This window comes from Mesoplodon densirostris, chromosome 18 (assembly GCF_025265405.1).
Source record: "Mesoplodon densirostris isolate mMesDen1 chromosome 18, mMesDen1 primary haplotype, whole genome shotgun sequence".
Lineage (NCBI taxonomy): Eukaryota > Metazoa > Chordata > Mammalia > Artiodactyla > Ziphiidae > Mesoplodon > Mesoplodon densirostris.
In genome coordinates this window covers 13879370-13907211 of record NC_082678.1, presented here as the reverse complement: position 1 = coordinate 13907211, position 27842 = coordinate 13879370, and the positions used below count along the sequence as shown (strand labels likewise).

At 59.8% G+C, this 27842-nt stretch overlaps 1 protein-coding gene and 1 pseudogene across 1 annotated transcript; one reads left to right on the top strand and one right to left on the bottom strand.

The window, feature by feature from the left end:
• Positions 1-1019: 1019 nt before the first annotated feature.
• LOC132479114 (large ribosomal subunit protein uL11-like) lies at positions 1020-1609 on the top strand (annotated as a pseudogene).
• Positions 1610-7210: 5601 nt separating this feature from the next.
• On the bottom strand, positions 7211-26162 carry FASN (fatty acid synthase). Its single transcript, XM_060082886.1, has 42 exons — positions 25885-26162; positions 23817-23954; positions 22873-23025; positions 21443-21616; positions 21027-21227; positions 20790-20912; positions 20591-20706; positions 20366-20500; positions 19249-19711; positions 18976-19163; positions 18698-18887; positions 17935-18029; positions 17668-17802; positions 17360-17563; positions 17096-17211; positions 16687-16859; positions 16422-16613; positions 16259-16339; positions 15958-16143; positions 15593-15772; positions 15313-15516; positions 14372-14676; positions 13694-14086; positions 13445-13609; positions 13230-13348; positions 12987-13141; positions 12628-12831; positions 12305-12455; positions 12044-12222; positions 11839-11958; positions 11520-11642; positions 11187-11410; positions 10907-11108; positions 10620-10771; positions 10416-10507; positions 10056-10207; positions 9711-9956; positions 9280-9468; positions 8770-9000; positions 8437-8657; positions 8251-8349; positions 7211-8159 (listed from the first exon to the last, which is right to left on the bottom strand). Exons 2-42 carry the CDS (start codon positions 23941-23943, stop codon positions 7770-7772), a joined length of 7548 nt encoding a protein of 2515 aa, XP_059938869.1. The 5' UTR covers positions 23944-23954; positions 25885-26162; the 3' UTR covers positions 7211-7769.
• Positions 26163-27842: the final 1680 nt, after the last annotated feature.

Below are 27842 nucleotides of genomic sequence, written 5' to 3'. Positions count from 1 at the left end.
CTAGAACCCGCGAGCCACAACTACTGAGCCCACGCACCACAGCTACTGAAGCTCGTGCACCTAGAGCCCGTGCTCTGCAACAAGAGACGCCACTGCAATGGGAAGCCTGCGCACCACAACAAAGAGTAGCCCCCGCTCGCAACAACTAGAGAAAGCCCGCACGCAGCAGTGAAGACCCAACACAGCCAAAAATAAATAAATATATATATATATTTAAAAACCCACCACAATGTGGGGACTTCCCTGGTGGCCTAGTGGTTGAGAATCTGCCTTCCAATGCAGGGGACGCGGGTTCAATCCCTGGTCAGGGAACTAAGATCCCACGTGCTGCAGGGCAACTAAGCCCGCGTGCTGCAACTACTGAGCCCACGCTCTCTGGAGCCCACACCGCAACTAGAAAGAAGCCTGTGTGCCACAATGAAAGATCCTGCATGCCACAATTAAGACCCAATGCAGCCAAATAAATAAATATTAAAAATAATAAAATGGGGCCTCCCTGGTGGCGCAAGTGGTTAAGAGTCCGCCTGCCGATGCAGGGGATACGGGTTCGTGCCCCGGTCTGGGAGGATCCCATATGCCGCGGAGCGGCTGGGCCCGTGAGCCATGGCCGCTGGGCCTGCGCATCCGGAGCCTGTGCTCCGCAACGGGAGAGGCCACAACAGTGAGAGGCCCACATACCGCAAAAAGAAAAAAAAAATAAAAATAAAAATAAAAAAATAATAAAATGGTACAAATATACAAAAATGGTACCAAAAATGGTATAAAACTACATACTCATATCTTTCATGAGCACAGTCACAAAAGTCCTCAAGACATTAGCAAACTTAATCCAGCAACATATAGAAAGACATGTACCACGACCAAGTGACATGTATCCCAGGAATGCAAAGTTGGCTTGTTATCTGAAAATCAATTAATATAATACACCATATTAATATAATGAAGTGCAAAAACCACATGATCATGTCAATAGATGCAGATGACAAAATCCAAAACCTACTCATGATTAAAAAAACACAAACAGCTTTCAGCTTTCAGCTTGGAGGAGGCCAAGGTGCAACTTTCTTTGGTCACCCTGAATCCGGGTTCATCCAACACCAGCCACCTCCACCATGCCATCTAAATTGACCCCAAAGAGATCAAAGTCATGTACTTGAGGTGCACCAGTGGGGAGGTCAGTTCCACGTCTGCCCTGGACCCCAAGATTGGTCCCCTGTGTCTGTCTCCAAGAAAGGTTGGTGATGACATTGCCAAGGCAACTGGTGATTGGAAGGGCCTGAGGGTTACAGTGAAACTGACCATTCAGAACAGACAGGCCCAGATTGAGGTGGTACCTTCTGCCTCTGCCCTGATCATCAAAGCTCTCAAGGAACCTCCAAGAGACAGAAAGAAGCAGAAAAACAATAAGCACAGTGGAAACATCACTTTTGATGAGATTGTCAACATCGCCCCACAGATGCGGCATCGATCTTTAGCTAGAGAACTCTCTGGAACCATTAAAGAGATCCTGGGAACTGCCCAGTCTGTGGGCTGCAAACTTGATGGCCGCCACACTCGCGACATCATAGATGATATCAACAGTGGTGTGGTGGAGGGACTTCCCTGGTGACACAGGGGTTAAAAATCTGCCTACAAATGCAGGGGACACAGGTTTGAGCCCTGGTCTGGGAAGATCCCACATGCCGCGGAGCAACTAAGCCTGTGTGCCACAACTACTGAGCCTGCTCTCTAGAGCCCGTGAGCCACAACTACTGAGCCCACATGCTGCAACTACCTAGAGCCCGTGCTCCGCAACAAGAGAAGCCACCACAACAAGAGGCCTGTGCACCACAACAAAGAGTAGGCTCCGCTTGCTGCAACTAGAGAAAGCCCACATGCAGCAATGAAGACTCAACACAGCCAAAAATAAATTAATAAAAACAAAACAAACAAAAAAACCAAACCAAAACAACAACAACAAAAACAGTGGTGTGGTGGAATGTCCAGCTAGTTAAGAACTGCAAAGAAAAATAATAAATGGTTATTTGACAATCAATGGAAAAAACAAAACAAAAACAAACCTCAATAAACTAGGAATAGAGGGAGAATTTCCTCAACTTGATACAAGTATCTACAAAAAAACTTACAAATAACATCAGACTCAGTGATGACAGACTAAATGTTTTTCCCTTAAGATCAGGAACAAGGCAAGTATGCTCACACTCACCACACTTATTCAAAACAGTACTGGGTGTTCTATCCAGAACAATAAGGCAAGAAAAAGAAATAAAAGGCATTGTGGTTTCAAGTTGCCTTTCCCTAATGACTAATGATATTGAGTCTATTTTCCTATGTTTATTGGGACATTCATGTACCTTGTTTTGTGATGTGTCAGTTCAACTCTTTTGCCATTAAAAAACATTGAATTATTTGTCTTGTTACTACATCCTAATTGTTCTTTATATAATTTCGGATAGAAATCCTTTGTTAGATATAGGAATTCTAAGTAGTTCCTCCTAGTCTGCAGCTTGTAGTTTTGTTTTCCTAACAGTGTCTTTTGAGGCGCAGATGAGTTTGATGACCAGTGAAGCATTTTTTTTAAGGGCTTTTTGTCTCCTAAGAAACCTTTGCATCCCCAAAGATCATGAAGATTTCCTACCATGTTTTCTTTCTTTAAAAAAAAAAAATTTATTTATTTATTTTGGCTGCACCGTGTCTTTGCAGCACGTGGGATCTTTGTTGCAGCATGTAGGGTCTTTAGTTGCTGCATGCAGACTTAGCTGCGGCATGTGGATTCTTAGCTGCAGCATGCATGCAGGATCTAGTTCCCCAACCAGGGATCAAACTTGAGTCCCCTGAATTGGGAGTGTGGAGTTTTACCCACTGGACCACCAGGGAAGTCCTCCTACCATGTTTTCTTATAGAAATTTTATAGTTTTAGATTTCATTTCTAGGTTTATAATCCATTTAATTTTATTTATTTATTTTATATATATATATATATATATATATATTTTTTTTTTTTTTTTTTTTTTTTGCTGCACCGTGTGGCATGCGGGATCTTAGTTCCCTGACCAGGGATTGAATCCGTGCCCCCGGCACTGGAAGCGCGGAGTCCTAACCACTGGACCACCAGGGAAATTCCCCTTATAATCCATTTTAAATTAGTTTTTTTAAAAAATTAGTTCTTGTATATGATGTGCTTGTGGTTGCGTTTCCTCCCCTCCCCCATGTGTATGTCTAGTTGTTCCAGTGCTCCTTAAAGGACTCTTTGCCCCATAAAGTGTCAGAATTGTGGGTACCTTTTTAAAGTAACCGTATACATGAGGGTGTATTTCTGGAGTCTCTATTCTGTTCACTAATCCATGTCTATCTTTACACCAATACCACACTGTTTAATTAATATAACGTTATAGTAAGTCTTAAAATCAAGGGTGTAATTCCTCCAACTTTGTATTTTTAAAACTCATTTCATCCATGTTAGGTTCTTTGCATTTCCACTTAAATTTTAGTGTTAGCTTTTCAATTTCTACGTTAAAAAAAAAAAAAAGCCTGTTGGGACTTTGATTAGGATTACACTGAAGTTATAGATGAAGTTGGGAAGAGCAGAAATGGGAACAATACTGACTCTTTGAATACATGAGTCGGGCACATCTTTCCCTTTTACTTAGATTTTCTTTAATTCCCTTCAGTAGTGGTTCGTGACTTTCCTGTGAGGCTTTGCAGATTTCCCTAAATAAATGTTCCTCCATGTGCTGTGTGCCCTCAGAGACTTTCAGTGATTATTTCGTAAGTAGTTTCCAGCAGTTATGGTATTTTCACCAGGGAGAGAGTCCACAGAGGTCCTCGCTCCACCATTCCAAAAGCGTGGACTCTTTTCCATGCAGTGTAATATTTATAACACATGATCATCGTTACTCATTTTGATGCTAAGTTGTCCCCAGATTGGTCAGTGCAGCCCCTCAGTCTGGCGCTGTGCCCTTTGCTATCACCATTGCTGAGCCCAGGGGTTCACACTGCCCTGGCTCTAAAGCCAGCCCTGTTCTTCCAGGAACCCTGGGGTTTTCAGTGCAGAATGGTATTTAGAAAACAAGATCTCAGGGCTTCCCTGGTGGTGCAGTGGTTGAGAGTCCGCCTGCCGATGCAGGGGACACGGGTTCGTGCCCCGGTCCGGGAAGATCCCACATGCCGCGGAGCGGCTGGGCCCGTGAGCCGTGGCTGCTGAGCCTGCGTGTCCGGAGCCTGTGCTCTGAAACGGGAGAGGCCACAACAGTGAGAGGTCCGCGTACCGCAAAAAACAACAACAACAACAACAAAAAAAACAAGATCTCGGTACCAGTCATCCTCCTTGCTTTGGGGATATCATTGCTTTCAGGCCCTTTCTGCAGACCAAATTGAAGATTATACACATATGTGCTTGTGCATGTGTGTGTGTTTTAAAGCATGGGTCTGTATGTCTCCCACCCACTATATATATAAGCCACCTTCTCCCTGTACCTGTATTTTTCTCCCTCAGTAACAAACTCTCTTAGAGGTCAAGATTTGTTGTGGTCCCTTTGTCTTTAGAATATGCCCCACTAAAGGTGGTTCATTTTTTTCTCTTCTGTGTGGTAATTTTATCCATTTGCTATGCATATGGATCTATTTGTTTCTGTTTGTATCCAACTTTAGTTTCATCATCTTTGTAGATTCAAATGTACTCTTTGAATATATAAGGTATTAATGTAATTCCCCAAATAAAAACTATACAGAAAATCTTGCTCAGAGAAATGTCCTTTTTACCATGATACCACCCTTTCCCACCTGCCCCTGGGCTTACTTTATCCTTCTCCTGCTTCTTTCTGCAAAAATAAGCACAGATACACATATGTATTCTTATTTTTCCTTCTCTAATATACAGATATATCATCCTTTTACACTTCCTTTTTTTTTTTTTTTTTTTTTTTTTTTGCGGTACGCAGGCCTCTCACTGTTGTGGTCTCTCCCATTGTGGAACACAGGCTCCGGACGCACAGGCTCAGCGGCCACGGCTCACGGCCCAGCCACTCCGCAGCATGTGGGATCTTCCCAGACCGGGGCACGAACCTGTGTCCGCTGCATCGGCAGGTGGACTCTCAACCACTGCGCCACCAGGGAAACCCTGTCTATTTCTTCTTGACTTTGTGTTTTGTGTGGGATTTGTTCATTTCTAAGTTGTCCAATTGTTTGGCATAAAGTTGTTCAATATTCCCTTACTAGCCTTTTAATATATGTAGAATCTTAGTGATGTCACCTCTGTCGTTCCTGATACTATTGGTAATTTGTGTTTTTTCTATTTTTTTTTTCCCAGCTCAATCTGTTTTAAGGTTTATGAATTACTGGTCTTCTCAAAGATTTTAATTTCATTTTCTGCTTTTCTGTTTCCTATTTGACTTTCTCTCTGATGTTATTTCCTCTATTCTGCGTAGTTTGGGTTTCATTTGCTCTTTTTTTAGTCTCTTAAGGCAAAATTTGAAGTCATTAATTTGAGAAATTTCTTTTTTTGACATAGGCCTTTATTGTTATGTATTTTCCCTACACTGCTTTAGCTATATACTACAAATTTTGGCATGCTGTCTTCATTTTCAGTCAGTTCAAAATACTTTGATTTCTCCTTCAACCCATGGGTTATTGGAAGTATGTTATTTGGTTTCTAAATATTTGAGGATATTCTACAGATCTTTTTGCTATTGATTCTAATTTTATTCAATTGTGGTCAAAGAAAATACTTTATAGAAACTGAGTTCTTTTCAACTTATTGAGACTGGTTTTATGACACAGAATGTGAACCATCTTAGTAGATGTTCTATGTGAATCTGAAAAGAATGTACATTCTGCTACTGTTGGCTGGTCTATAAATGTCAGTTGGTTGATTGTATTGCTCAAGTCTTACATATCCTTACTGTTCAGTTATTGAGAAGGGTTTGAAACTCTCCAACTGTAGTTGTAGATTGCCTGATTTTTTTTTTTTTTTTTTGGCTTCACCATGCAGCATGCAGCATCTTAGTTCCCTGACCAGGGATTGAACCCACACCCCCTGCAGTGGAAGCACGGAGTCCTAATCACTGGACTGCCAGGGAATTCTGATTCTTCTTCCAGATCTTTCGCTTTCTGTAATTTGGAGCTCTGTTATAGGGGCACGAGTTTTCATGTCCTTTGGATTAGCTGACACTTTTATCATTATGAAATGATCCTTTATATCTAACCTATTCTTTGCTCTGAAACCTACTTTTTCTGGTATTAACATACGTGCTCCAGAAACCTTTTCACACTATGTTCTGATACATGTTGTGGCATATATCAGAACTTCATTCCTTTTTAAGGCTGAATAATATCCATTATGTGGGTAGACCACATTTGTATATTCATTCATCTGTTCACAGACTCTTGGATTATTTCCACCTTTCGGCTGTTGCAGATGAGTAACACTGCTTGTTATGAGCATTGGTGTACAAGTATCCGAGTCCGTTTCCAATTCTTTTGAGTTATACCTAGGAGTGGAATTACTGGCTCACATGGTAATTCTATGTTGAACTTTCTGAGGAACATATAAGGGCCCCTGGATGTTCTGGATTCAACACATCCTTCTAGAAGTCTAGCAGTGAGCCTGCTCCCCCGGCCCCAGATTCAGTCCTGGCCCATTGCAGGGCCCACCTCTCTCCCTGCTCCAGCTCACCTCTGCTGTTGGCCCAGAAGCTTCCAGCCCAGTGCGTCCACTCCATGCAGCCTTCATTCCTTCTGCCTAAACCTGTGTGACGATCAGTCTTCCACTGGACTAGGCCAGTTAAGCAAACACTCACCTAGGCATTGCTGTGAAGGTTTTTGGTCCGTGTGCTTCACGTCTATGATCAGGTGACTTCAAATAAAGTTTACTCTCAATAATGTGGGTGGGCATCCTCCACTCAGTTGAGGCCCAGAAGAGAAAACCTCAGGTTTCCCTGAGGGATAAGGAAATCTGGCAAGGGTACCCTAGGGGGTACCCCACAATTATGCCCGTGGATTATCAGACTGCATACCTGTCTCCTCCTGGTCAAGCTTCCCTGATAGAGGGGCCCCTGCCTCAAGGTGTCCAGCCTGCTTTCAGGAGCCAGGCGTTGCCCCCTCCCTCCTGCAGGGAGCAGAGGGTGGTCCCCTCCAGGCCACTAGGACTTGGCCAGGACAGCGCAGGCTCACAGGGCTGGGCAGGGAGGAGGGAAGAACGGATGCCCAGAGGCCAGAGGGCACGTGTGGTTTAATGGTGGGGAGGCTCCAGAGGAGACAACATTTCTACCAGGTTGGTGTAAAAATGAAACAGGGTCCAGACATGGTTCTTTACACAGACAATTACAGTAAATTTCAAAATCCAAGCAGCAGTTTGAATGTTGTTTCTTGAAAAATGAACACAGACGAATAGGGTGGGTGCCCAGTGCCCGGGGCTGCTCCGCTCCACTGCCGGCATCATGGGGCCCCGGCCCGGCTCCCGCACGCCGGCCTCACAGGTGGACCAACCGGCGTCTCCCTGGCGACCCAATAAATAGGAGAATCCAAACGGAGAAACGACAAATGGACCCGCGTGGCAGAGCCCGCGCGATCCAGGAAGCTCGGCCTGGCTGGCGGCTCAACCGACTCTTCACAGACCGGGCAGGTCTCCGAGTCGGCGGCGCGGGTCCCAGCCCCGCGCCCAGGGCAGCCGGGGTGGGGGGATGGGAGAGGGGAGGGTGCTGGTCCTACTGGTGGCTGCACGTGGGGTGCGGGGGCCGGCGGGGTGGGTCCCATATGTGGAACCCTCTGGCCTAGCCCTCCCGCACGCTGACACGTGGTTCGGCCAGGGAGCTGTGGATGATGCTGAGGATGGATTCCAGGCCGCTGCCCTCCAGCAGCGTGCGGTGGTCACCCTCAATGACATGCACGGACACCTTGCCGTCGCACACCTGGGAGAGGTTGTAGTCAGCGCCCAGGTCCTCGCCATAGGTGCCGCCTGTCTTGGCGCGCAGCAGTGTCACGTTGCCATGGTAGGTGGCCTGAGGCGTGTACTTCTCGGCCGCCCGCAGCTTTTGGTAGAAGGAGCGCGCCGCGAAGCGGACTGCATGGCGGTCCAGGCCCGCATGGCTCTGTGCGATCAGCTCCACAGCGGCCGCCACGCGCTCCTCCAGGCCCTCGAGGGGCAGTAGCGCCTCCAGCACCTGGAGGACAGGACAATGAGTGGCGCCAGGCACGGGAATGGGGGGGGCAGGGGTGTCAGGAGGCCCAGCCACGCGGCATCTGCAGACTCACCCTGCCGTGCTCGGCGTCAGTGAACTGCTGTACGAAGAAGCACATGGCCTCGGCCTCAGCCTCGGCCTCACAGCCAGGGGTCATCTTGGCGCGGTAGCTCTGCAAAGGGAGGAGGGGCTGCTGCAGTGGCGGCACAAGGGGCTGGGACTCCAGACCTGGCCCCAGGGGCGCCGTTGCCGCCCTCACCTGCGTGTAGGCCAGCACGTAGGTGTGCGAGCCATCGAACAGGAAGAGGCTATTGTTCGTGGGGCCGGAGCTCTGCTGTGCCTGCAGCTGTGAGCACATCTCGAAGGCCACGCAGGCCCCATAGGAGTAGCCAGCGATGCGGTAGGGCCCCTCTGGCTGCACCTGCCTGATGCACTCGATGTAGTAGGCGGCCAGGCTCTGGATGCTGTCCAGGGGTGCAGCTGCAGGGACAGCACGAGGCTTAGCCCTTTTCTGGACGTGCACGTCACCCCCAACCCACTGGAGGACGGAGGAGGACCGCTGTAGGGACAGCCCCGCAGGACCCTGACACACCTCCCGTGCACTGCAGGCCGTAGGTGGGAATGCTGAGCTTGGCAGCCAGGCTGTGGAACACCGTGATGGAGCCCTCGATGGGGTGCACCAGGAATAGGGGCCGCTCGGAGCTCTGCACAGAGTTGAGTGGAGTCAAGGTCGGGCCCTCAGGGTTCACCAGCAGGGTGCTCAGGTTCAGCTGGGCCTGCTGCCGGGCAGGGCTGTCCTCTTTGGGTGTGGGGGCCACCAGCTCTGTGAAGAGGGGCAGATGCCAGGGAGGGCCGGGGCCACATGGGGTCCCCTGCTACAATCTCCCAGCATGCACACGTATACACGCACACACCTGACTGGGGATGCTGGTGGCTAGGGCAGGAGGTGGGTGGGGGCACTGGGCTCCCACTGAGGGCTCTCAGGATGGGGCCAGATGGACGAGCCCTGACCTGGGTGGCGGGGGTGGGTCCAGGCTGCTCACAGGCCAGCAGCACTGAGAGGACCTGTGCTGCTTCGGGGATACCACCCCTCCACACCTACCATCAGCTGTGCCAGCCTGCGAGGAAAGTTCCTGAAGCTTCCGGAGTGTGAGCTGCTGGATTTCCCGCATGGACAGCACCCGGTCATGCTCTCGCTCCAGCATCTGGCGCACCTCCACGCCCATGAGTGAGTCTAGGCCCAGGTCTGCCAGTGAGCTGTCCAAGTTGACAGTGGCCAAGTCACGGATGCCTGGGGAGAGGCGCTCAGTTGGCAATGGGGGATGGGCCTTGGTGGGTCCTGTACCCTGATGGCTGGGTCTTCCCAAACCATCACCACTATGGTCATGGCACACAGCACCCACCCAGCTCTGCACAGACCACCTGTGTCTCTCCCTCCACGAGCAAGCCAGCATGCCCCCTTCTGCAGCCAGGGAGACCAGACTCAGGGGAGCTGAGTGTCTGCCAGTCGGGGGGTGCAGGGTGCTCCCTCACCCAGGATGTGAGCCACCGCCTTCACCAGGTCCTGCTGGCTGCTGCCGTCACCATGGGCTGCGGCCTTCTTCTCCGCCAGCACAAAGCTGCTCAGGACGGGGTGGGGCTGGTTCAGGAAGAGGTCCAGCACCTCCAAGCAGGAGACGATGCGTTGGGGCAGCGTCCCGCCAATGACTATGTCGTTGGTACCCATGGTCTCCAGCACGACGCCCACATCGCCAATTGCGCCCCACTGCACGGCGAGGCCTGCAGGTGAGGGAGGGTGGGGGGCTGGGGTGAGAAGGGGCACGAGTGAGGGTGGCACCGCAGGAGTGGAGGAGGAGGAGGAGGGGCGGGCGGGCCCACCTGGGAGGCCGTCATGCCGGCGCTTCTCACATATGCGCTCCATGGCGGAGTTGGCGAACCCGTAGTTGGTCTGGCTGGCGTTGCCACGCCCGCAGCTCACCGAGGAGAAGACCACGAAGTAGTCCAGCTCGGGGCATGCCTCCCGGGTCACCCTGTGGGTTCTTGAGTCACCCCCAGCCGGCCTCCCCAGCCCACCGGCCGACACGCCCAGGATCCCTGGCTCGCCTGCCAAACCGCCTCCACTGCCCTGGACCCTTGGTTCAGACCCCGGCAGAGGCCTGTGGCCTGGTCTCTGGACAGCAGTGTGAGGGCCGTGCAGGGGAGGGCTGGGAGAAGGAGAGAGAGAAGGGAGGAGCCCACCTGTCCAAGTTCAGGGTGCCACTGTACTTGGGTTTGTTGACGTCCTGGAAGAACTCAGGGGTCTGGTTCTCCAGCATGGCGTCTCTCAGGACCTGGGGTGAGGGGATCTTAGCACCTGCCTTTGCCCCAGGGCTTTGGAGGGCTTACTTGGGGTGGGGGGCTTCCCTGGGCAGCTGGCTCCAGCCCCTTTAGAGCCGTCCTCACCATGGCCAGGTTGAAGACGCCGCCTACAGGCCCAAGCTGGGTGGCCTCAGTGATAAGGCTCCGGGCACCATCCAGCGAGCTGGCGTCGCTGGTGGACACCAGGACCTGCACACCCTGGCGTCTCCACTCACGGACCTGCCTGGCCTGGTAGCCTGCGGGACACAGACAGTGGGGATGGGCAAATCAGGGTTCTGGCCCTAAGCCCAGGTGCCCGGAGAGCAGCAGGAGGGGGAGCTGACAGAGGCCTCTCCCACTGCCCCACCCTCGTGCTCCCCGGGGCCAGTCACCTGTGCGGATCCCGGAGCGGGAGCTCAGCACCAGCTTCTGGGCCCCTCGCAGCATGAGCCAGTGGGACAGCTCTAGGCCGAAGCCACCCAGGCCCCCTGTGATGATGTAGGTCTTGTGGGCTGGGCAGTAGGTCTTGGACAAGGCCGCCGTCAGGGTGGGCTTGGTCCCTTGCAGCACCGCCTCCTGCTCCTCCTCGCGTACCTGCAGCCCAAGTAGCACCGCTGTTCACACACTGCTGGCAGGGGCCGGAGCTGGGGGTGCCTGGGGTCCCCTACTCACCTGGAGGACCACTTTGCCGATATGTTTGCCCTGGGCCATGTAGCGGAAGGCGTCCTCCACCTGGGTCTTGGGGAACACGGTGCACTTGAGGGGCTGCACCACGCCGTCCCGGATGCCCGCCTGCAGCAGCGCCGACACCTCCCGCCAGGTGGCGCTGTCTCCATCAAAGATTGCGTCCAGCAGGATCCCGTGGAAAGTCACGTTCTTCAGGAAGATGGCCATGCCTGGACAGGTGGGCAGGTGGCGGCCTCACCACTCAGCTGACAGCCCACCCTGTGGACCCCCGCTCTGCCCAAGAGCCCCCTGCCCACCCAGCCTGATGCCCAGCCTCACCCAGGGGGTGGTTGTTGGAAAGGTCAAATTTGCCAATTTCCAGGAATCGACCATGCTGGGCCAGGCACCGCACGCTGGCCTGCAGCTTCTCTTCCGCCAGGGAATTCAGGACGAGGTCAACACCTTGGGGTCGGGGGGCAAGAGGGGTCCTCACAGTCAAGACAACTGCCCAGCCAACGCGGCAAAAGTCCGGAAGGCCAGACCCTGTCCCTGCCTGGGCCGGTGTCTACTCCAGCTTGGCCGGAGAGGTGGGGATGGGAGGAAGAGGGGGCTGAGAATATGGGTGGATGGCGGTTGGCTAGTGACGGGAGCCACTCACCCTTCCCGGCCGTGTGCCAAAGCACGTGCTGCTCGAAGGACGTGTCCCGGGAGTTGGCAAAGCTGGCTTCGTTGAGCTGTGGGAACCTGGCCTGGAGGTATGCCCGCTTTTCAGCTGACCCTGGTGGGGAGAGACGCTGCTGCTAAGTCTGGGCTTTAGGCGTTGGAGGGGCAGTCCTGGGCTCTGGGAAGGGCTGTAGGCTTACCCACAGTGGTGAAGACGCGGCAGCCCAGGCTGAGAGCGATGGCGATGGCGGCCTGACCCACACCGCCTGAGCCCGAGTGGATGAGCACTGTCTCCCCAGGCTGCATGCGTCCGCGGACTACCAACGCGTAATAGGCTGTGGTATAGACGACGGGCACTGAAGCTGCCTCCTCCAGGGTCCTATGGGCACAGCACAGGGATCAGCTGTGCTGATCTGGCCACATCCATGTTGGGCCCCAGGTCACAGCTCTGACCGACTCACCAGTTGGAAGGCACGTCCCACAGGAAGTCCTGAGACACCAGAATGGAGGTGGCCAGGCCTTCGGCGGGCACCAGCCCCATCACACGCTTGCCTCTGGCATCTCGGCCGGAGAACTCCATGCCCAGCATGCAGTCTCGAGTGACCCATTTTCCTGGGGGCAGATGGTGGGTGAGCCCCTTACCTCCCCAGGAGGACCCCAGTGTGTGAGCTTGGGTTCGAGGAGCCTCCCAGGTTTCTGAGCATTTCGGGGTGAGGACCCCCCCTTCCCAGGTCCTGGCCCCACAGGTCTTTGTTCTGGTCCCCCCACCGTGTGCTGCCTGTACCTGGGATGGCGTCGGGGGACAGCTTGCCCGTGGCCAGCATGACGTCTCGGAAATTGAGGGAGGCATAATAGATGGTGCAGAGCTGGACGCCAGGGCCAGTGGGCTGGGCGTGGCGCAGAGGAGAGCAGACCCAGCGGACGGAGGAGAGGTCCCCGCGGGTGAGGATGTTTACGAAGGCATGCTCTGTCTGCTCCTCTGGCCGGTCTGTGGGTGACAGAGAGTGGAGCTGCCACAGGGTCACGTGCCGCCCTGGGCTGGGCGGGGCTTCCAGCCAGGGTCCCCCTGCCCTCTCCTTCTCAGCCCACCCAGCTGCGAGGTGAGGAGCCTGGGGGGGGCAGGGTGGCACATTGGGGGCTCACCCTTTTCCAGTGGGAAGTGGCGGAATGCCCCCCAGGCCCCGTCCCGGTAGACGTTCATCACCAGGTCCCCCTGTAGCACCTTCTGCAGCTCCAAGGAGTTTGGGTCCATCTCAGGGATGGGGGACTTGCTACTGAGGTTGGACACCAGGACGCACCTATGGGCAGCCAGACAGGTGAGGGGAAGCTGGGGGGGTGGGTTTGGAGGGGAGGAGCAAGGGGCATGCAGCTCAGCGGGCATCTCACCGAATCTGGTGCCCACCGGGCTCTTTTCGGAGACAGTTCACCATGCCCACGACACCTGAGGTGGCGCAGCCAACGGCCATGAGCCACACGGGCCGGGACGAGGAGTCAGCCAGGATGTTCTGTAGAACGAGGGAGGGGTTGGCTTCTGGGGGCTACCCAGACCCCCGCATTGGAGCTGCGTCAGCCAGGCCTGGCCAGGGCTGGGAGCGACTGACCTTCAGTGAGTTGACCCATCCAAAGCTGGCGTCCTCCACGGACAGGAAGACTGGGCTGTTCTGCGGGGCCGGCCGGCGGCACAAGAAGAGCACAGAGCCGTAGAAGGACCTCTTCAGGGCCACCAGGTGCAGGGATGCCCCGGTAAATAGGCTCTCCCACTCGTCCTGTGCGTTGAGGGGGGTCAGTGCTCGGCAGCCTCCTGGCCCCTCCCCATCCCAGCCCCTCCCCATCCCGGCCCCGCCCCGCACCTGGCTCAGGAGGTGCTGCCCCCCTTGATGTGGCTCCGAGCAGGTGAGAAAGGCGACAGTCTCCCCCAGGGAGTAACCCCCGAGCAGCGTGTGCAGCAGCAGGAAGCCTCCCTCCTTCAGGGTAGCCGCCATGTTGCCGATGGCCGTGGCCGGGTCACCAAGGGTGGCCAGGGCACAGTTGCACACTAGGAGGTCAGCCCTGCCCAGGCTGCTGGGGGCCGGGTCCACAGGGTCCCACTGGCCCTGGGTGAGGTCGAGCTGCTGCAGCTTGGCTTGGGCAGCCTCCAGGGCCTGGGGGTGGCGGTCAGTGGCTATGTAGTCCATCTGCATCAGGGGCTGGGTGTTGAGGAGCGCCGGGATGCGGGAGTACAGTCGGCCGTCACCAGCCAGCACCTGGGGTGGAACAGCTTCTTGGATCAGCTGCCACGGGGCGGGCGCACCCACCCCCTCAGCTGGGTGTCTACCAGAAAGACCCACCCACCAACTCCGCTGAGGCCACTGGCCAGCGCTGCCCTGTCCACAGCACCCGCAGAGCCCACCTCCAGTCCCTTCTCTATGCCCCTTCCCCTTCGGTGTGTGGGCGGCCTCGCGTCAGAAGGGCCCCAGCCCTCCTGATGTTTGGGGCTGCCCGCGTCTGGGTCCATATGCACAGTGCCTGCCTCTGCGCTCGGCACCCACCTCCACCACCTTCATCCTGAGGCTGGCCATGTTCTCCAGGGCGGTGTCCACGCACGCCTTGAGTGCTGGGGAGTCGAGGAGGCCGCTGAGCAGGGGGTCGTCACACAGCAGGGGCCTCTCCTGGGCCAGGACCTGGCCCAGTTCCTGCTGTAGGTTCCCATTGAGTTGCAGTTGGCAGGCGGCGGCCAGCAGCCGAGGCAGGCCCTGCTGCGGGGCCTCCCGGGGAGCCTGGGCACTGTCCAGCCCGGGCACCACCATCTTCATCCCCTGCTGGGCCACCTTTGTCTGCAGTGCCTGTGCCAGCCCTGGGGAGGAGAGAGACGGGTGCTAGGGAAGAGCCTCCGCTGGGCTGGGGTTCCTGAAGGTCCCCCAGCAACTGGTGTCTGCCTGGAGCAGGGACTCGGAGGTAAGCAGGACCCACCGCCTGGCTCTGCCCACTGACAGCAAATAGGGGGACGGAGCGGGCAGTCCAGTCCTCCAGGGCTAGAAACGGGCATCAACCCTCGGGACCACGGTGGGGTGAAGGGCTGCCCTGCCTCCCACCCAGGTGTGAGCCCCACAGAGGGTGGGCTCTCCAGAGGGCGGGTTCAGTGCCTTGACGCCCCTGCTGCCCCTCCCCAGCTCCCCCCACCCGTCAGCTTGGGTGTGAGCCCTGTGCGCGGAGCCGTCTCATGGCGCTACGCCTATACGGCTGGCTGGGGGCACAGACAGGAGGGGACAAATCTGTCGCCTGTGTGTGCTAGGCCTCCTCTGAAGACATCAGCTCTGGGCGGGGGGAGCCAGGCCTGGGGGCACTCATGAGGGGAAGGCAGATTCGGGCTCCACATGAAGGAGGGGCTGTGACGGGGCGATGAGGGGAGGTGATGAGCTCCCCTTTGCCAGACTGGGCACAGGAACTGGGAGCTGGAGCCCGGGATGAAGGGAGTGGGCGCAGGCCTCACCCCTGCACAGCTGCAGCTCCTCCTGCAGGGCCAGGCTCCCAGCCAGGCACCTGCTCTCCACGTGCGGTGTGAAGCAGAACTTCTCCAGGATGGGTGCCAGCTGCTCCTGCTGTCGCCGAGGGGCCACCGAGGCATGGAGCCTCGAGATGTGGACGCTGCCGGCCACTGTGCTGTTCAGACACCTGTTCACTACCACGTCGGCCACTGCGGGGACATGCTAGGTAAGTGCGGGCAGTGCCTGGCGCAGGGACACAAGTGTGCGGGGCCGGGGCAGGGCTACCTTGTGTCTCGCCTTGCAGCGCGTACAGCTTCTGCCGGTGGGTGGTGGGGTCGATGTGGATGGCGGTGATGCGCGTGGGCAGGCGCAGGTTGCGGTGGCCCGGGACCAGGATGGACATCTGCAGCATGGTGTCCAGGAAGGTCACCCAGTTGTCCTTCCACAGCAGCCGGCCTGTGTTACCTGGGGTGGAGGGACCGTCAGCTCGGCCAGGTTGGATCTCTCCCACAGTGGGCCCTCTCCTCCATGCGGCCCTCTCACACCCACAACTGCCCTCCCTTCACCCGGCTTGGGCATCTAACTCCGGGCAGCAGGAGTTAGCCCCAAAGCACGTTCCTCAGCATAAAGTGGGGCCCTCTTGCACCCACCTTCGAGGTTGGCCTCGAGGATGCCCTGGAAGTGGGGGCCGTAGTTGTAGCCCCGCAGCCGCAGCTCCTTGTACACGTCGCTCTGGCTCAGGTGGAACGCAGCAGTGGGGTCTACAGGTGTGGCGTCCGTGCCATACTGGTTGTCAAAGAGCCTGGGGTCGGGGTCCTTCCACTGGTGTATCTGCCCTGTGGGCGGGGGTGGCAGAAGGGCCTGAGGGCAGGGCCGGGCTGAGCTGGCAGCCAGGGTCCACCCAGAGACCCCACCAGGGACTCTGCAGCCTGGGCGGGTGCCCCTGCTCACCGCTCACGATCAGGTTGCCGTTCTCAGACACCTCGAAGGTGCATGAAGCCTCCAGAAGCCGCACTTCCAGGGGCACGGTCCCTGCAGGCAGCAGGGTCAGAGGTCAGCAGCAGGGGTCAGCAGGCAGCACTCCCACCCCGCATCCCGAGGCCGCCTGCCTCACCTGTCTTGGGCAGGATGGTGGCCTGGTGTAGCGTCACGTCCTCGAACACCACAGGCACCTGCTCCATGTTTTGGTCCAGGGCTCGTGCCAGCGTCTTCCAGACCAGGAATAGGTAGCCAGTGGCGGGGAAAATTACGCGGCCGTCGATGCAGTGATCCAACAGGTAGTGGTCGGGGGTCTCAGGGCTGGCATCTGTGGGGCATGGGCCTTAGTGCCAGTGACCTGGAGGAAGGAGCCGCCCCCCTCCTGCCCGCACCTCACTCACCGATCTTATAGACAGTGACAGAGGAGCAGCTGGAGCCGCTGGGGAAGTCCTCCACGGCGGGCACATCCCAAGTCTGGCTGTGGTCCCACTTGATGTGGGGGGAAATGAGGGGGGTCCCCCGGGGAGCCGGGAACTCCACGGGTGGGAACAGACCGTTGGGGTTGATGTCAATGCTGGAGGGTGGAGAGGGAAGATGTGAGCAGCACACTTGTCCCCAGGACCACCCTGCTATACCCACTGCCAACCGTTCTCCCCTAAGACCCCAGGGATGACCGAGACGGGGTGGGGTGGGGGCCGCAGTGAGGGTGTGACGGTGGCCCAGCACCCACAAGCCCGCTTCCTGGGGACGATCTCAAGGCCAGCCTGTGGCTGAGGGGCTCCCAGGGTCAAGCAGGGCGAGGGGACGCACCCCATCAGGTGGAGCCTGCCCACGTTACTGAGGAAGAACTCCAGGTTGTCCCTGTGGTCCTTCTTCATCAGCGGGACGATGGTGCAGCTGGACTTGAGGCCTCTCTTCAGGATGGCCTGAGAGGCAGAGACAGGCTGGGCCTCCCTCTGACTAGCTCCCACCCACTCCCACAAGGCCACAAGGAGCCCAGCCAGCCTGCCTCCCTGCCATGCCCCCGACCGCCATCCCTCCCGGACCTGACCATCCTGCCCGCCCAGCGCGCACCTGCAGCAGGGCATGCGGGGCGATCTCCAGCACCACGGCGTGCTCAGGCACATGCCTCAGTGCCTCCTGGAACAGCACGGGGCTCACCAAGTTGTTAACGTTATACTCAGCTGAGAACGTGCGGGCCAGGCGGCCCTGCCACTGGGCCTCGGGGATGGAGGTGCTGAGCCAGCACGCGGAGCGGGGCCGTGGCTCCCGGATCACCTGCGCACATGGCCAGGCTGGGTCGGTGTGAGGGAGCTTGGGGCCGCCTGCCCGCCCGTCCTCCAGGAGGCCCCCGCCAGGCAGCCCGTGGGGCAGCAACCCACCTTCTTGAGTGCCTGCAGCAGCGCAGGGGCGATGGAGTCCATGAAGTAGGAGTGGAACGCTATGCCACCTGTCCGCACCTCCTTGGCAAACACACCCTCCTGCTTCAGCTGCTGCACGAACTCGGACATTGCGGCCTGGGGTGGGGGCGGGGAGGGGGCAGGGGCGCTGGACGAGCAGTCCTAGGCCTGTGCCCAGCTCCCCATGCAGAGCTCACCCTGAGGGATAGGAGGGGACTTGGGGATGAGGCCTCGCCTCCCAGTGCCCACCTGAGGTCCGGAGATGGTCACAGAGTCCTGGGAGTTATGGCAGGCAGGCACGATACCAGGGGGGCAGCGCCGCTTACACTCTTCCCAGGACAAGCCTGGGGGCAGAGATAGCCTCAGACGGTGGCCACAGGGAGCCGGCACCCTCACTCGGCCCCCCACGAGGGGGAGGAAGACGTTGCCGGGGTGGCCCTAACGACAGAGGCGGTGATGACAGCTGCAGAGCGGCACCTTTACGAGGCACTTTCACCCCTGCCATATCTGATCTCAGGCAGGGGTGTCGTTCACGCTACCCCACAGGCGGGAGCCAGTTTCGGCTCAGTATTGACGCCAAAGGCTCCTACGTCTGACCAACCACAGAGGACCTTGGCCTCACTCTCCTGCCAGTCCCTCAGGCTTTCTCGGGTGTCCTCCCGTCCCCAGCCTTGCCTGCCCGAAGTGCGAACAGGCCCACTCCTTCCCCTGCAACCCCCCAGGGGTTTAGCTCAGGCTCATGGGAAAATCATGCTGGCCTCTACTGATGCCCATGGGCAAGTGTGCCGAGTGCCAAGGCCATCAGGCTCAGGGAGGCCATACAGGGCACACGGGAGCAGGCTGTCAGGGTCGCTCTCACCCTGAAGTGAGGAGGACGGTGGCCAGCGAGTCACCCCAGAACGTTGCCTCTGCCCAGCACCAATGTCGAAGGTGCCAGCGTAGACGTCCCCTCCCACGGAGACCCTCAGGCCCATGGGTGGAGTGGGATGGGGGAGCACAGGGCAACACCTACCCACAGCTGCCATGGCCCCGGGCGGGACGTTGGCCTCCTTGATGCACTGGGCCCTCCAGTAGGCAGCCAGGACAGCCTCCTCCTGAGAGAGGCAGCCGTCGGCGTAGCCGCAGGCCACCTCGCCCAGGGAGTGCCCAATGATGCCGTCAGGCCGCAGGCCCATGGAGGTCAGCAGGTCTATGAGGGCAATCTGGGGGAACAGGGTGCGTCACGCCAGTCCCGGGGACGCCAGGCTGACCGCCCTGCCGGCCCGCTCACCCCAGACCCCAGGGGTGCACCTGGATGGCAGTGAGGCTCACGAAGGACTGGACGGTGTCATCAAAGGTGGTCTCATCTGTGCTCAGCAACAGGTCCGACACCTGCAGTCCCAAAGGCTTCACGGCCTTGTCTGAGCGCAGGATGGAGTCGCGGAAGCTGCCCAGGCGCATGAGGCTCAGCCCCATCCCGCGCCACTGTGCGCCCATCCCTGTCCCAGTGAGAGGCGTCAGGGCAGGGCTGCGCGGCCCTGCCCCCACTGCCCTCGGGGACAACCTGGGGAGCTGGGGGCTCACCGGAGCAGATGAACCAGAGTGGGCGCTTGCCAGCTGGCACCTGGTGCACCTCCTGGTCGCCGCCCTGGCCGCCCAGCACAGCGTAGCCACGAAAGGGCATGGTGGCCGTGGGGGCGGCCGCGATGTCATTGAGCATGCTCACGAAGGCCAGGTCGTGGCTGTGCTGGAGGCCCTGCTCCAGCAGGCCCTGCACAGCCTCAAGGGTGCGCCCGCTGGCCCGCAGCAGACGGGGCAGGGCGGAGTGCGGGGCAGGCAGCGGGGGCGGCTGGGAGTTGGGCCGGAGGATGACATGCACGTTGGAGCCACCGAAGCCGAAGGAGTTGATGCCCACATTGCCCCCGAGAATGGGCAAAGGCCGGTCCACTACCTGCAGCTGCCCGTTTTGCAGCGCTGGGATCGTGGGGTTCGGGCTGTGGAAGTGCAGGTTGGGGGCCCAGACCCCGTGCTCCAGGGACAGCAGCACCTATGGGTGCCTAATGGTCAGTGGGGTGGCCAGCCCCGGGCTCCCTGCCCTGCTGCTCAGGGTGGACTTCAGGTACTTCCCTTCCTGAGGACACTCTGAGGCCCCCTGCCCACTGCAACAGACTTCCTTCCCCCCAACCTTGCCCAGCCCCAGTGCAGTGGTCTGGTGACCAAGCTGCAGGCCCCTTCCCCTCTCGGCCTTGGGCCTCACCTAGGGCCCCTGCCACCTCCGGACTAATGGCCATGGGTCTAGACACAAAGGTCCCTCAGCCAGACCCCACCTCAGGTCCCGATCTAAGAGCTGCAGACAGGTGGCTACAGTGGCCCAGGAAGCCCAGAGCACTAGGGAGCCTGAGCAGTGGTGACCTGAATGCTCTGGGCTACCAGTTGGTCAGCAGGCCATGGGGAAGGGCAGCCCTGGAGAGGTGGGGCCGCCCCGCTGCTTCTGCACCTCTGGCTTGGTCTCTTGTGGAGCAGTGCTGGGCAAGATGTCTGGCCCCGTGAACTAGGGCAGGGAATGGCTACATGCTGGCACGCTGCTGTCTGGGCCTCGGTGGCCCACACCCCACAGCACAGCCTGTGGGGATCCTCCCCCGACCGAGGGGAAGGAAGCTGAGGAGGCAGGGGCAGGATGGCCCCAGACGCGCCTGCCTACCTTGACCAGGGCTGCGAGCCCCGAGGCGGGCTCTGCGTGCCCCATGTTTGACTTGGTGGACCCGATCAGCAGGGGGTCCTGGCGGGTGGCACACAGGGCCCGCATGATGCTGTTCAGCTCCTGGGGGTCGCCCACCTGTGGGGGACCCAGGGAGGTCAGGACTCCACCCCGGCACCTCTCCGGCGTGGGGTGTGGGGTGTGCACAGGGCCAGGCAGGGCTCTCACCTTGGTGCCAGTGCCATGGGCTTCGATATACTCCAGGGACTCGGGGGTCAGCCCGGCCGACTCGTACAGGGAGCGGATGAGCTGCTCCTGCACCTCTCCGGAGGGGAAGGTGACGCCTGTGGGCGGGGCCGGGCCTCAGCACACCACCAATCACCTAACCGCCTGCAGCCCCGCCCTCACCCTGCCCGGCCGCTCCCACCTTGCTCTTTGAAGCCATCAGTGTTGGTGCCGGCGTTGAGGATGGTGGCGTACACCCGTCGGGCCAGGGACTTCTTGGTCAGCAAGACGGCCACCACAGCCTCCGCGCGGCAGTAGCCGTCCCCTGGGGGCAGAGGGCACCTCAGGCCTGGGAGCTCAGGGCAGAGCTCAGGGGCTGGTGTAGGGTGAAACGGGGGCTGGGGGTGCTATCCTGTGCTCCCACGCCCTCCGCCCTCACCTGCTGCATCGAAGGACTTGCAGGAGCCCTCAGGGCTGAGCATGCCCAACTTCATGAACTGCACCGAGGTGTTGGGCTTCAGCAGGATGTTGATGCCACCCACAACGGCCGCGGGGCACTCCCCACTGCGGATGGCCTGGTAGGCGCTCTGCAGGGCCAGCAGGCTGGAGGAGCAGGCTGTGTCCAGGGCAACGCTGGGCCCTGCAAGCAAGGGCACAGTGCAGCTGTGGGACTCCCCCAACCTTGGGGCCCTGGCAGCTTTAGCAGGTGCCCTCCATGTGAAGCCTATGACACCGGTACCTCACCCCTGCAGGCCCTCCTCGGAGAGGGGAGGTCAGAGTCTGGAAGGGTCTCAGCTGCCATCCGGCCCCACCCTGCCCCAGTCCGAGGCCCAGAGGAGCTGTGTGTGCACCCACCTTTGAAGTCGAAGAAGAAGGAGAGGCGGTTGGCCATCATGGCACGCTGGCAGCCCACCATACTGTAGCCCATGAGGGTCTCAGGGTCTCGACTCAGAGCCTCTGAGGCCTCAGAACTGCTCACACCCACCCAGACACCGGTGTTCGTCCCACGAAGGGAAGCTGGGTTGATGCCTGTAGGAGACAGAGGTCAGCCCTAGGTGCTGTGACGCGCCCAGCCCACCACCCAGCTCTGGGAGGTGAGGCCTCGCCTCTCAGCCTCCCTGGCTTGGGTGAGAGGAGGCTCCATCTCAGCCTGACTCTGGAGGGGACGAGGTGGGCCAGGGAAGAGAGAGCATAGCCACAGTGGGGCGGCCAGCCCAGGTAGGGCTGAGAACGGATAACCAGGTCACAGGGAACCGGGGCCCAGGCACGGGCGGGGTGCCAGGTGGGGCTCCAGGCTCTGGGTCAGGCAGCGGCCAGAGACAGCCGGAGGTGGGGACAGAGGGCAGCATTGTCCCTAGGCTACTCCCCTGGCCCCTGGTGTTGCTGGCAGGGTCTGGTGAGCCCTGAGGGCGGCCTGCCCTGGGCGGGGCAAGATAAGAAGACAGAGACAGACAAAGGCCGAGTGTCCAGGCTTGGGAAGGAGGGAGGGACACTGGCCAGCCCCTGGGGAGCAGTATCCAAGGTCTCCGGATGCGGCCTGGGCAGTGGAAAGGTCTCCACTTTCCCCTACCAGGGTCCTCTCACCTCCCCTCCCCTCCACCCCAGGCAGCACGTGTCCATGACCCCGTCAGGCTCAGTGTCAACCCCACAGACTACTTAGCATCTGCTGCAGGACAAGAGACTGCAAGGCCAGGACACCCACCCTGCCAACCACAGGTGGGAGCAGACAGGCCCCAGGTTCCCCTGCAGAGCTGAGCTCTCACCGCTCCCCTACTGAGGGGCCTCACCCACATGGCAGCCTCCCCTCTCCCACCTGGCAGGACTTCTATGTCCCTGGTGTCCCTGGGACAAGTCTGTGCCCCGGGACAAGGGGCAGCTGGCCTCGAGGCACTTGTCCAAAGCCAGACACAACCCGGCAGAGGAGAGCGTGGAGAGCAAGCGTCGTGGGGCCAGATCTCGCCTCCTACTCTGCCTGGCACCCTGCCCTCGCCCCCAAGATCAGCCATGCAATGGGGAGTGAGGAAGCTGGGGCATCAGGACATGCCTGGGACACCTCTGGTGTGCAGCTGTGAAACGTGACCTGCCCAAGGCCCATGCCTCCCCAGCCCATCGGCCCCAGACCAGGACTCGGCTCCCTCAACGGCTTCTATGTTTTGGATGTTTTGTCATGAACACGTGTTGCTCTTAGAAGCAAAATGGAGGAATGCTTTCAAGAGGGGCGGCAGGAACCTCAGGGAGGGGCCCTCAGAAGTCCCAGGTTGGCTGTCAGCCTCCTGATGACCCACCTCCGTCCACAATGGCCTCATAGGTGACCTCCAGAAGCAAGCGCAGCTGGGGATCCATTGTGTTTGCCTGCTTGGGGTGGACCCCGAAGAAGGAGGCGTCAAACCGGGACAGGTCCTTCAGCTTGCCTAACCGCCGGGGCAGGCCATACAGTCCTGTGGAACACACGCAGATGGAGGGGCCAGCCACGGAACCTCACAGCCCCGAGTGACTGACAGTGGCGTCCCTGTGGCAGCAGGGAGCCCAGGCTCCCCGGGATGGGTGGGCCCACTTCTGAGAGGGGCCCCTAGGGGGAGCCTCATGGGTGGTGTCCCAGAGCACAGCACTGGGTGGGGAGTGCCCCCTCCGCCTACCCACCACTGTCCTGTCCTGGCTGGAGACCCCCTGCCTGGCCTGACACTGGCCCCAGAGGCTGAGGCCAGGCCAGGCTCCGCCACACTGACTCACATCCCGTAGATCAGGTAGAGCCGCTCTGCAGAAGAACCTACTGGGCGTGAGGGAGTCAAACCAGCTTCCTGGGAGAGCCTGGTGTCTTATCCGACAGTTTGGGACACGTGGGCCAGCAGTGGCTGGCCAGGCTCTGCAGGGACCAGGTGGTGGGCAGTGGGGCCGGAGGTGCTCACCCACCTGGCCTAGCTCTGGATCTGCCCCCTAGCAGCTTACTTAGCTCATCTGTGAAGTGGGCAAAGACCATGTCCAGGGCCAGCCCTCAGTCTCCTGCGGACTGGAGTTCAGTCCCTAGCCCACTGGCCAGAGGTCCCAGTTTCTCCCTCGCCCTGAGCCTTCTCCTGGCGCCATCTCGCAGGAAGAGCCTGCAGCATGGCCTCACCTCGGGTGACCGTTGGCTCTGCAGGTGGGACGGGAGCTCAGGCCAGAGCAGGCCTGTCCTGGTAGCTTGGAGACTGTGTACCCAGCGGCAGTGAGAGGAGAACCCAGGCCCACTTACCTGCCTTCCACCGCCTGTCATCATCCGTCACCATGTCCACACCGCCGATGAGATTGGCCCAGAACTCCTCCAAGTTCTCCGACTCAGGCAGCTTCCCGGACATGCCAGCGATCACCACCTCCTCCATGGCTGCTCTCTCTGCAGGGAGGGTGGTGTGGGGGCCCGGACACTGGTCAACCTCAGCTCCCACATTGCCAGTCTGCAGCCTCACTGGAGGCCCAGCTGCTGCTCCCCCGGCCCTGGCATCCTGACCCCCCTTCTCCACCTGGCCCACCCAAGGGTCTGAGGGCAGCAGCTCAGAAAGCCCCACAACAAAGATCCACACGGCCAGCTCCTGTGCTGTGTGCCAGCCGGGACGGATGCCCTGGGTGAAGTATGTGTACGGTGGTTGGGAGGCGGGGTGTCCACTCTGGTCCAGCCTGCCTGCACCTCTCACTGGCAGTGTTGGGCTCTCTGGGCATTGGCCCTGGCCTGGGGTGACCCTAAAATGGCCCTGCTGCAACTCCCTGCTGCAGTGGTCCCAGGAGGAGGCCTCACAGTGGGAGACAGGCAGGGCCAACGCAGAGAAGGGCCCAAACCCTTCCTAGGAAGGGGCTGCCTGGCCGTCAGCCTATTAAGAACTGGCCAAGGGAATTTAGCAGGCGGAGGAGAAAGGGCAAACATGGGGGTGAGAAGGAGCACCCACCCTGACTGGCCGGCTCTGCACTCAGCACCCCACGATGTCCTCCATGCTGGGGCCAACGGCTCGGGCACTGAGAGTGCCAAGGCCTGGTGGGGCTCTGGGGCAAAATTGGTCCCTGCCCCACAGTGGACAGACCCAGCCTGTATGGCTGCTCCAGCGAGCTCCAACCTGGAGAACTACTCCTGATCAGGTGCCAGGCAAGTGCTACCCAGACCCACACACCTGCACAGGTTGAGGCCTCAGAGTCCTGCTTGCCAACCTCCACGCAGCCTGCCTGGCCACCCAGACCCAGGTGCCCAAGGCGCCAACGAGGGAGCCTAGGCTACCCTGAGACTGTGGGTCCAGGATGGGGGCTCCTGTACAGCCCCTGAGAAAGGGGGCAAGGCCAGGGTTGATCCTGCACACTTCCGCCAAGGCTCCAGGGCCTCATGACGCTAATGACCGCTGGACTCGCCAACCAGCGGCCCTCGTGTCTCTCTGAGCAAGGGAAAGCACAAGGAAGTGGAGAGAGCATCTTCTTTGGGTGCCCTGATCGCCCTGCTGTCCCGGCAGAGAGGGAGCCCCCTCCCCCAGCGCTAAATAAAGAGCCCTTTGCCGGCGCAGAGGCACCGGCTCCCGGGGCGGCTGCTTCTCCAGAAAGCGCCCGCTCTGTTCTCCCCCTACTTGCTATTCACGCGGAGTCCGGCGGGACTAGGCAAGGGGGTGGAGACCCCTGCAGAGTGCACTGCCTCGCATGCGCCGCCGCGAGGCTGTACGGGGCAGGAGCCGCTCTCCCCCCAGAACTTCGGGGGCTCCAAACGGAGCCCACGTGGTGGGGAAGCCGTCCTCATCGGGCCCCGCGCCTCCTCCACCCACCACCCTCCCTTCTTTTTAGGCCCTCCGGTCAGCTGAGACTCTGCTATCCCGCACCCGGAGGTGGGGGGACGCCGCGGATGGAGGGGCTCGGCGGCCCGGCCCGAAACGAGGCCCTTGTGGGCGGCCGGGGGCTCCTACAGGCCCTCGAGGGTCCGCAGCCGCCCGGCCCGGCCCAGCCCAAGACCAAAATGGCTGTTCGCGGCGCTCCTGGGCGTCCGCCCCTCGCCATCCGCCCACCTGCCCCGCCGGGCCTGGGGCATGCCGCGAGGGCCTTTCGTCGCCCGGCCTCGGGCGCCCCGTGGGGCTCGAACATCCAGACCGGAGGCTCGGACCCCGAGACCAGGGCAGGCTGTGCGGGGCGACCCCTCGCCACTGGCGCCCCGGACGACGCGCGCCCAAGGCCGGAAGATGCGGGCCGGCGGCGCCCCCTCGAGCCTGACCGCACTACCCCCGCCCCGGCCCCTGCCCGGCCCCAGGACTCCGGTCCCCGGCAACCAACTCCCGACCCCGGCCCGGCCTGGCCGCTCGTACCTGGTCTGGGCGCGGGCGGTGGCGTGAGCGGCGGAGGGAGAGCGAGGATGGAGCGCGCGGCGGAGGGGAGGCCGGGCCGCTTCCGTCTCTCTGGCTCCCTCTAGGCCCGCGCCGGCGCTATTTAACCGCTGCCGTCCCCGCGCGGACACGCCACATGGGCTGACAGCTTGGCTGCGCCGCCCAGGCCAATGAGCGTCAGGGCTGCGCCCCGGGACCAGGCGCGCCGCCGCCAGTGGGGTGATGCAGCGCGCCGCCGCCGGACGCCGGGACTCTGCGCGGGGGCGCGCCAGGGGGCCCCGGGACTCGGGGGGCGCCGGGGCGGGGCGCAGCGTCACCCCCGCCCCACGACTTCCTTTCCGCGCCCCACGCCTCCCGGGGCCGCCCCCACCCACGGGGCCTCGGGGGCCACGTGTGCACGGTGCGCAGTGGAAACGGGACGGGGCTTGCTTGGATCACGCTGGGGGTTATACTGGGGCCACACTGGGGGCCGGACGGACCCCCGGGCGTAAGGACTGAAGTGCCGGCGTCCGGGCCGAGCGAAGCCGGGCCGGGGGCGTGGCTCGCTCTGCAGCCGCAGCCAATCGGGGGCCGGGGGCGTGCGCGCTGGACCAATGGCGGCACGCGAGTGGGCGTTGCTAGGCGATAGGGTGATGGGCCGGGCGGCCCCTGGCGCTGCGCGGGCCGCAGCGGGCGAGCGCGGTCGTTGACCCGGCCGAGGGCGCCCCGCGCGGGGTTACTGCCGGTCACCGCAACGCAGCGCGGCTGGTCCTCCCTGCCTCCTAAATTCGCAAGGCGGGCGCGGGAACCGGGGGGACGCTCCTGAGGCCGGGCGGGGGCTCCCCGCAAGCCGACCGCGGGGACGGGGCGCGGCCATCTGGCGAGCCGGCTCTGTACGGAGACCTCTTGGTGTGATTTGAACAAAGGAGTCTCCCTGGGCAGAGGCACTCGCGCGCGCACGTGGCCATTCTCACCCGCGGGCGCGCACACGCACCGGCGGAACTCTGCGTCTCCGCTCACCGGCGCGCTCTCCTTTGTAATTCCCCTGCTCAAATGTTTACCGAATTTTCAAAAAACCCTTAACTTCCAGACCAATAAGAAACAGACATCCCGTCTTGGGGTCAAGTAAGAGTCCAGGAAGACGGCCCTCCCGGCCTGGTGGCCACGCCCTGCACCGCCCTGGCTATCTTCTGGGGCCACAGACAGACCCTTGTGAGGCCAGAGGAGCCCTGGCAGTTCCCTGGGGCTGGTGCCCCGCAGCCTCATTGTCTTTAAATCAAACGCTGCTGCGCTCCTCGCCTGGCTCCTTGGCAACCCCTCTTGCCTTGCCCTCCGAAGCTCAGGGGCTGTCAGGAGTGTGGCGCTGTCCGCGGATGTTCAGGGACAACACAGAACGGGACAGGCACGGCAGACCAGACAACATGGCTTCACGTGGCCACACGCCCCCCCTCCACACATACACACTGCTCCCTAGGCCCCCAGGTAGTCCCAGGGCAGCTCCATACTCCCTGCTCTATTCTTCCCCTTGGCTTCATCACTGGGGGCTTCTGGTTCGCACACTGTGGAATAAAGGGCAGGACAGGAAAAGGGGAGACAGGGCCCCGAGATCCCACAGCTGAATTGCTGTCCCGAACAACCTTTCTGTGGGATTTTCTTTTCCTTCCTACTTAAGACCTTTTCAGACACCTGGTAACCTGGACCAGGAGTGGCTGGACAGTGCTGCACAAACACCCTCAAATCTTGGTGTCTTTTTTTTTTTAAAGACCACGTCTTATTTATTTATTTATTTATTTATTTAGGCTGCACCGGGTCTCAGTTGTGGCCCTTGGGATCTTTGTTGTGGCGTGCGGGATTGGCATGCAGGATCTAGTCCCCCCACCAGGGATCGAACCCAGGCCCCCTGCATTGGGAGCATGGAGTCTTACCCACTAGACCACCAGGGAAGTCCCCAGCTCTTGGTG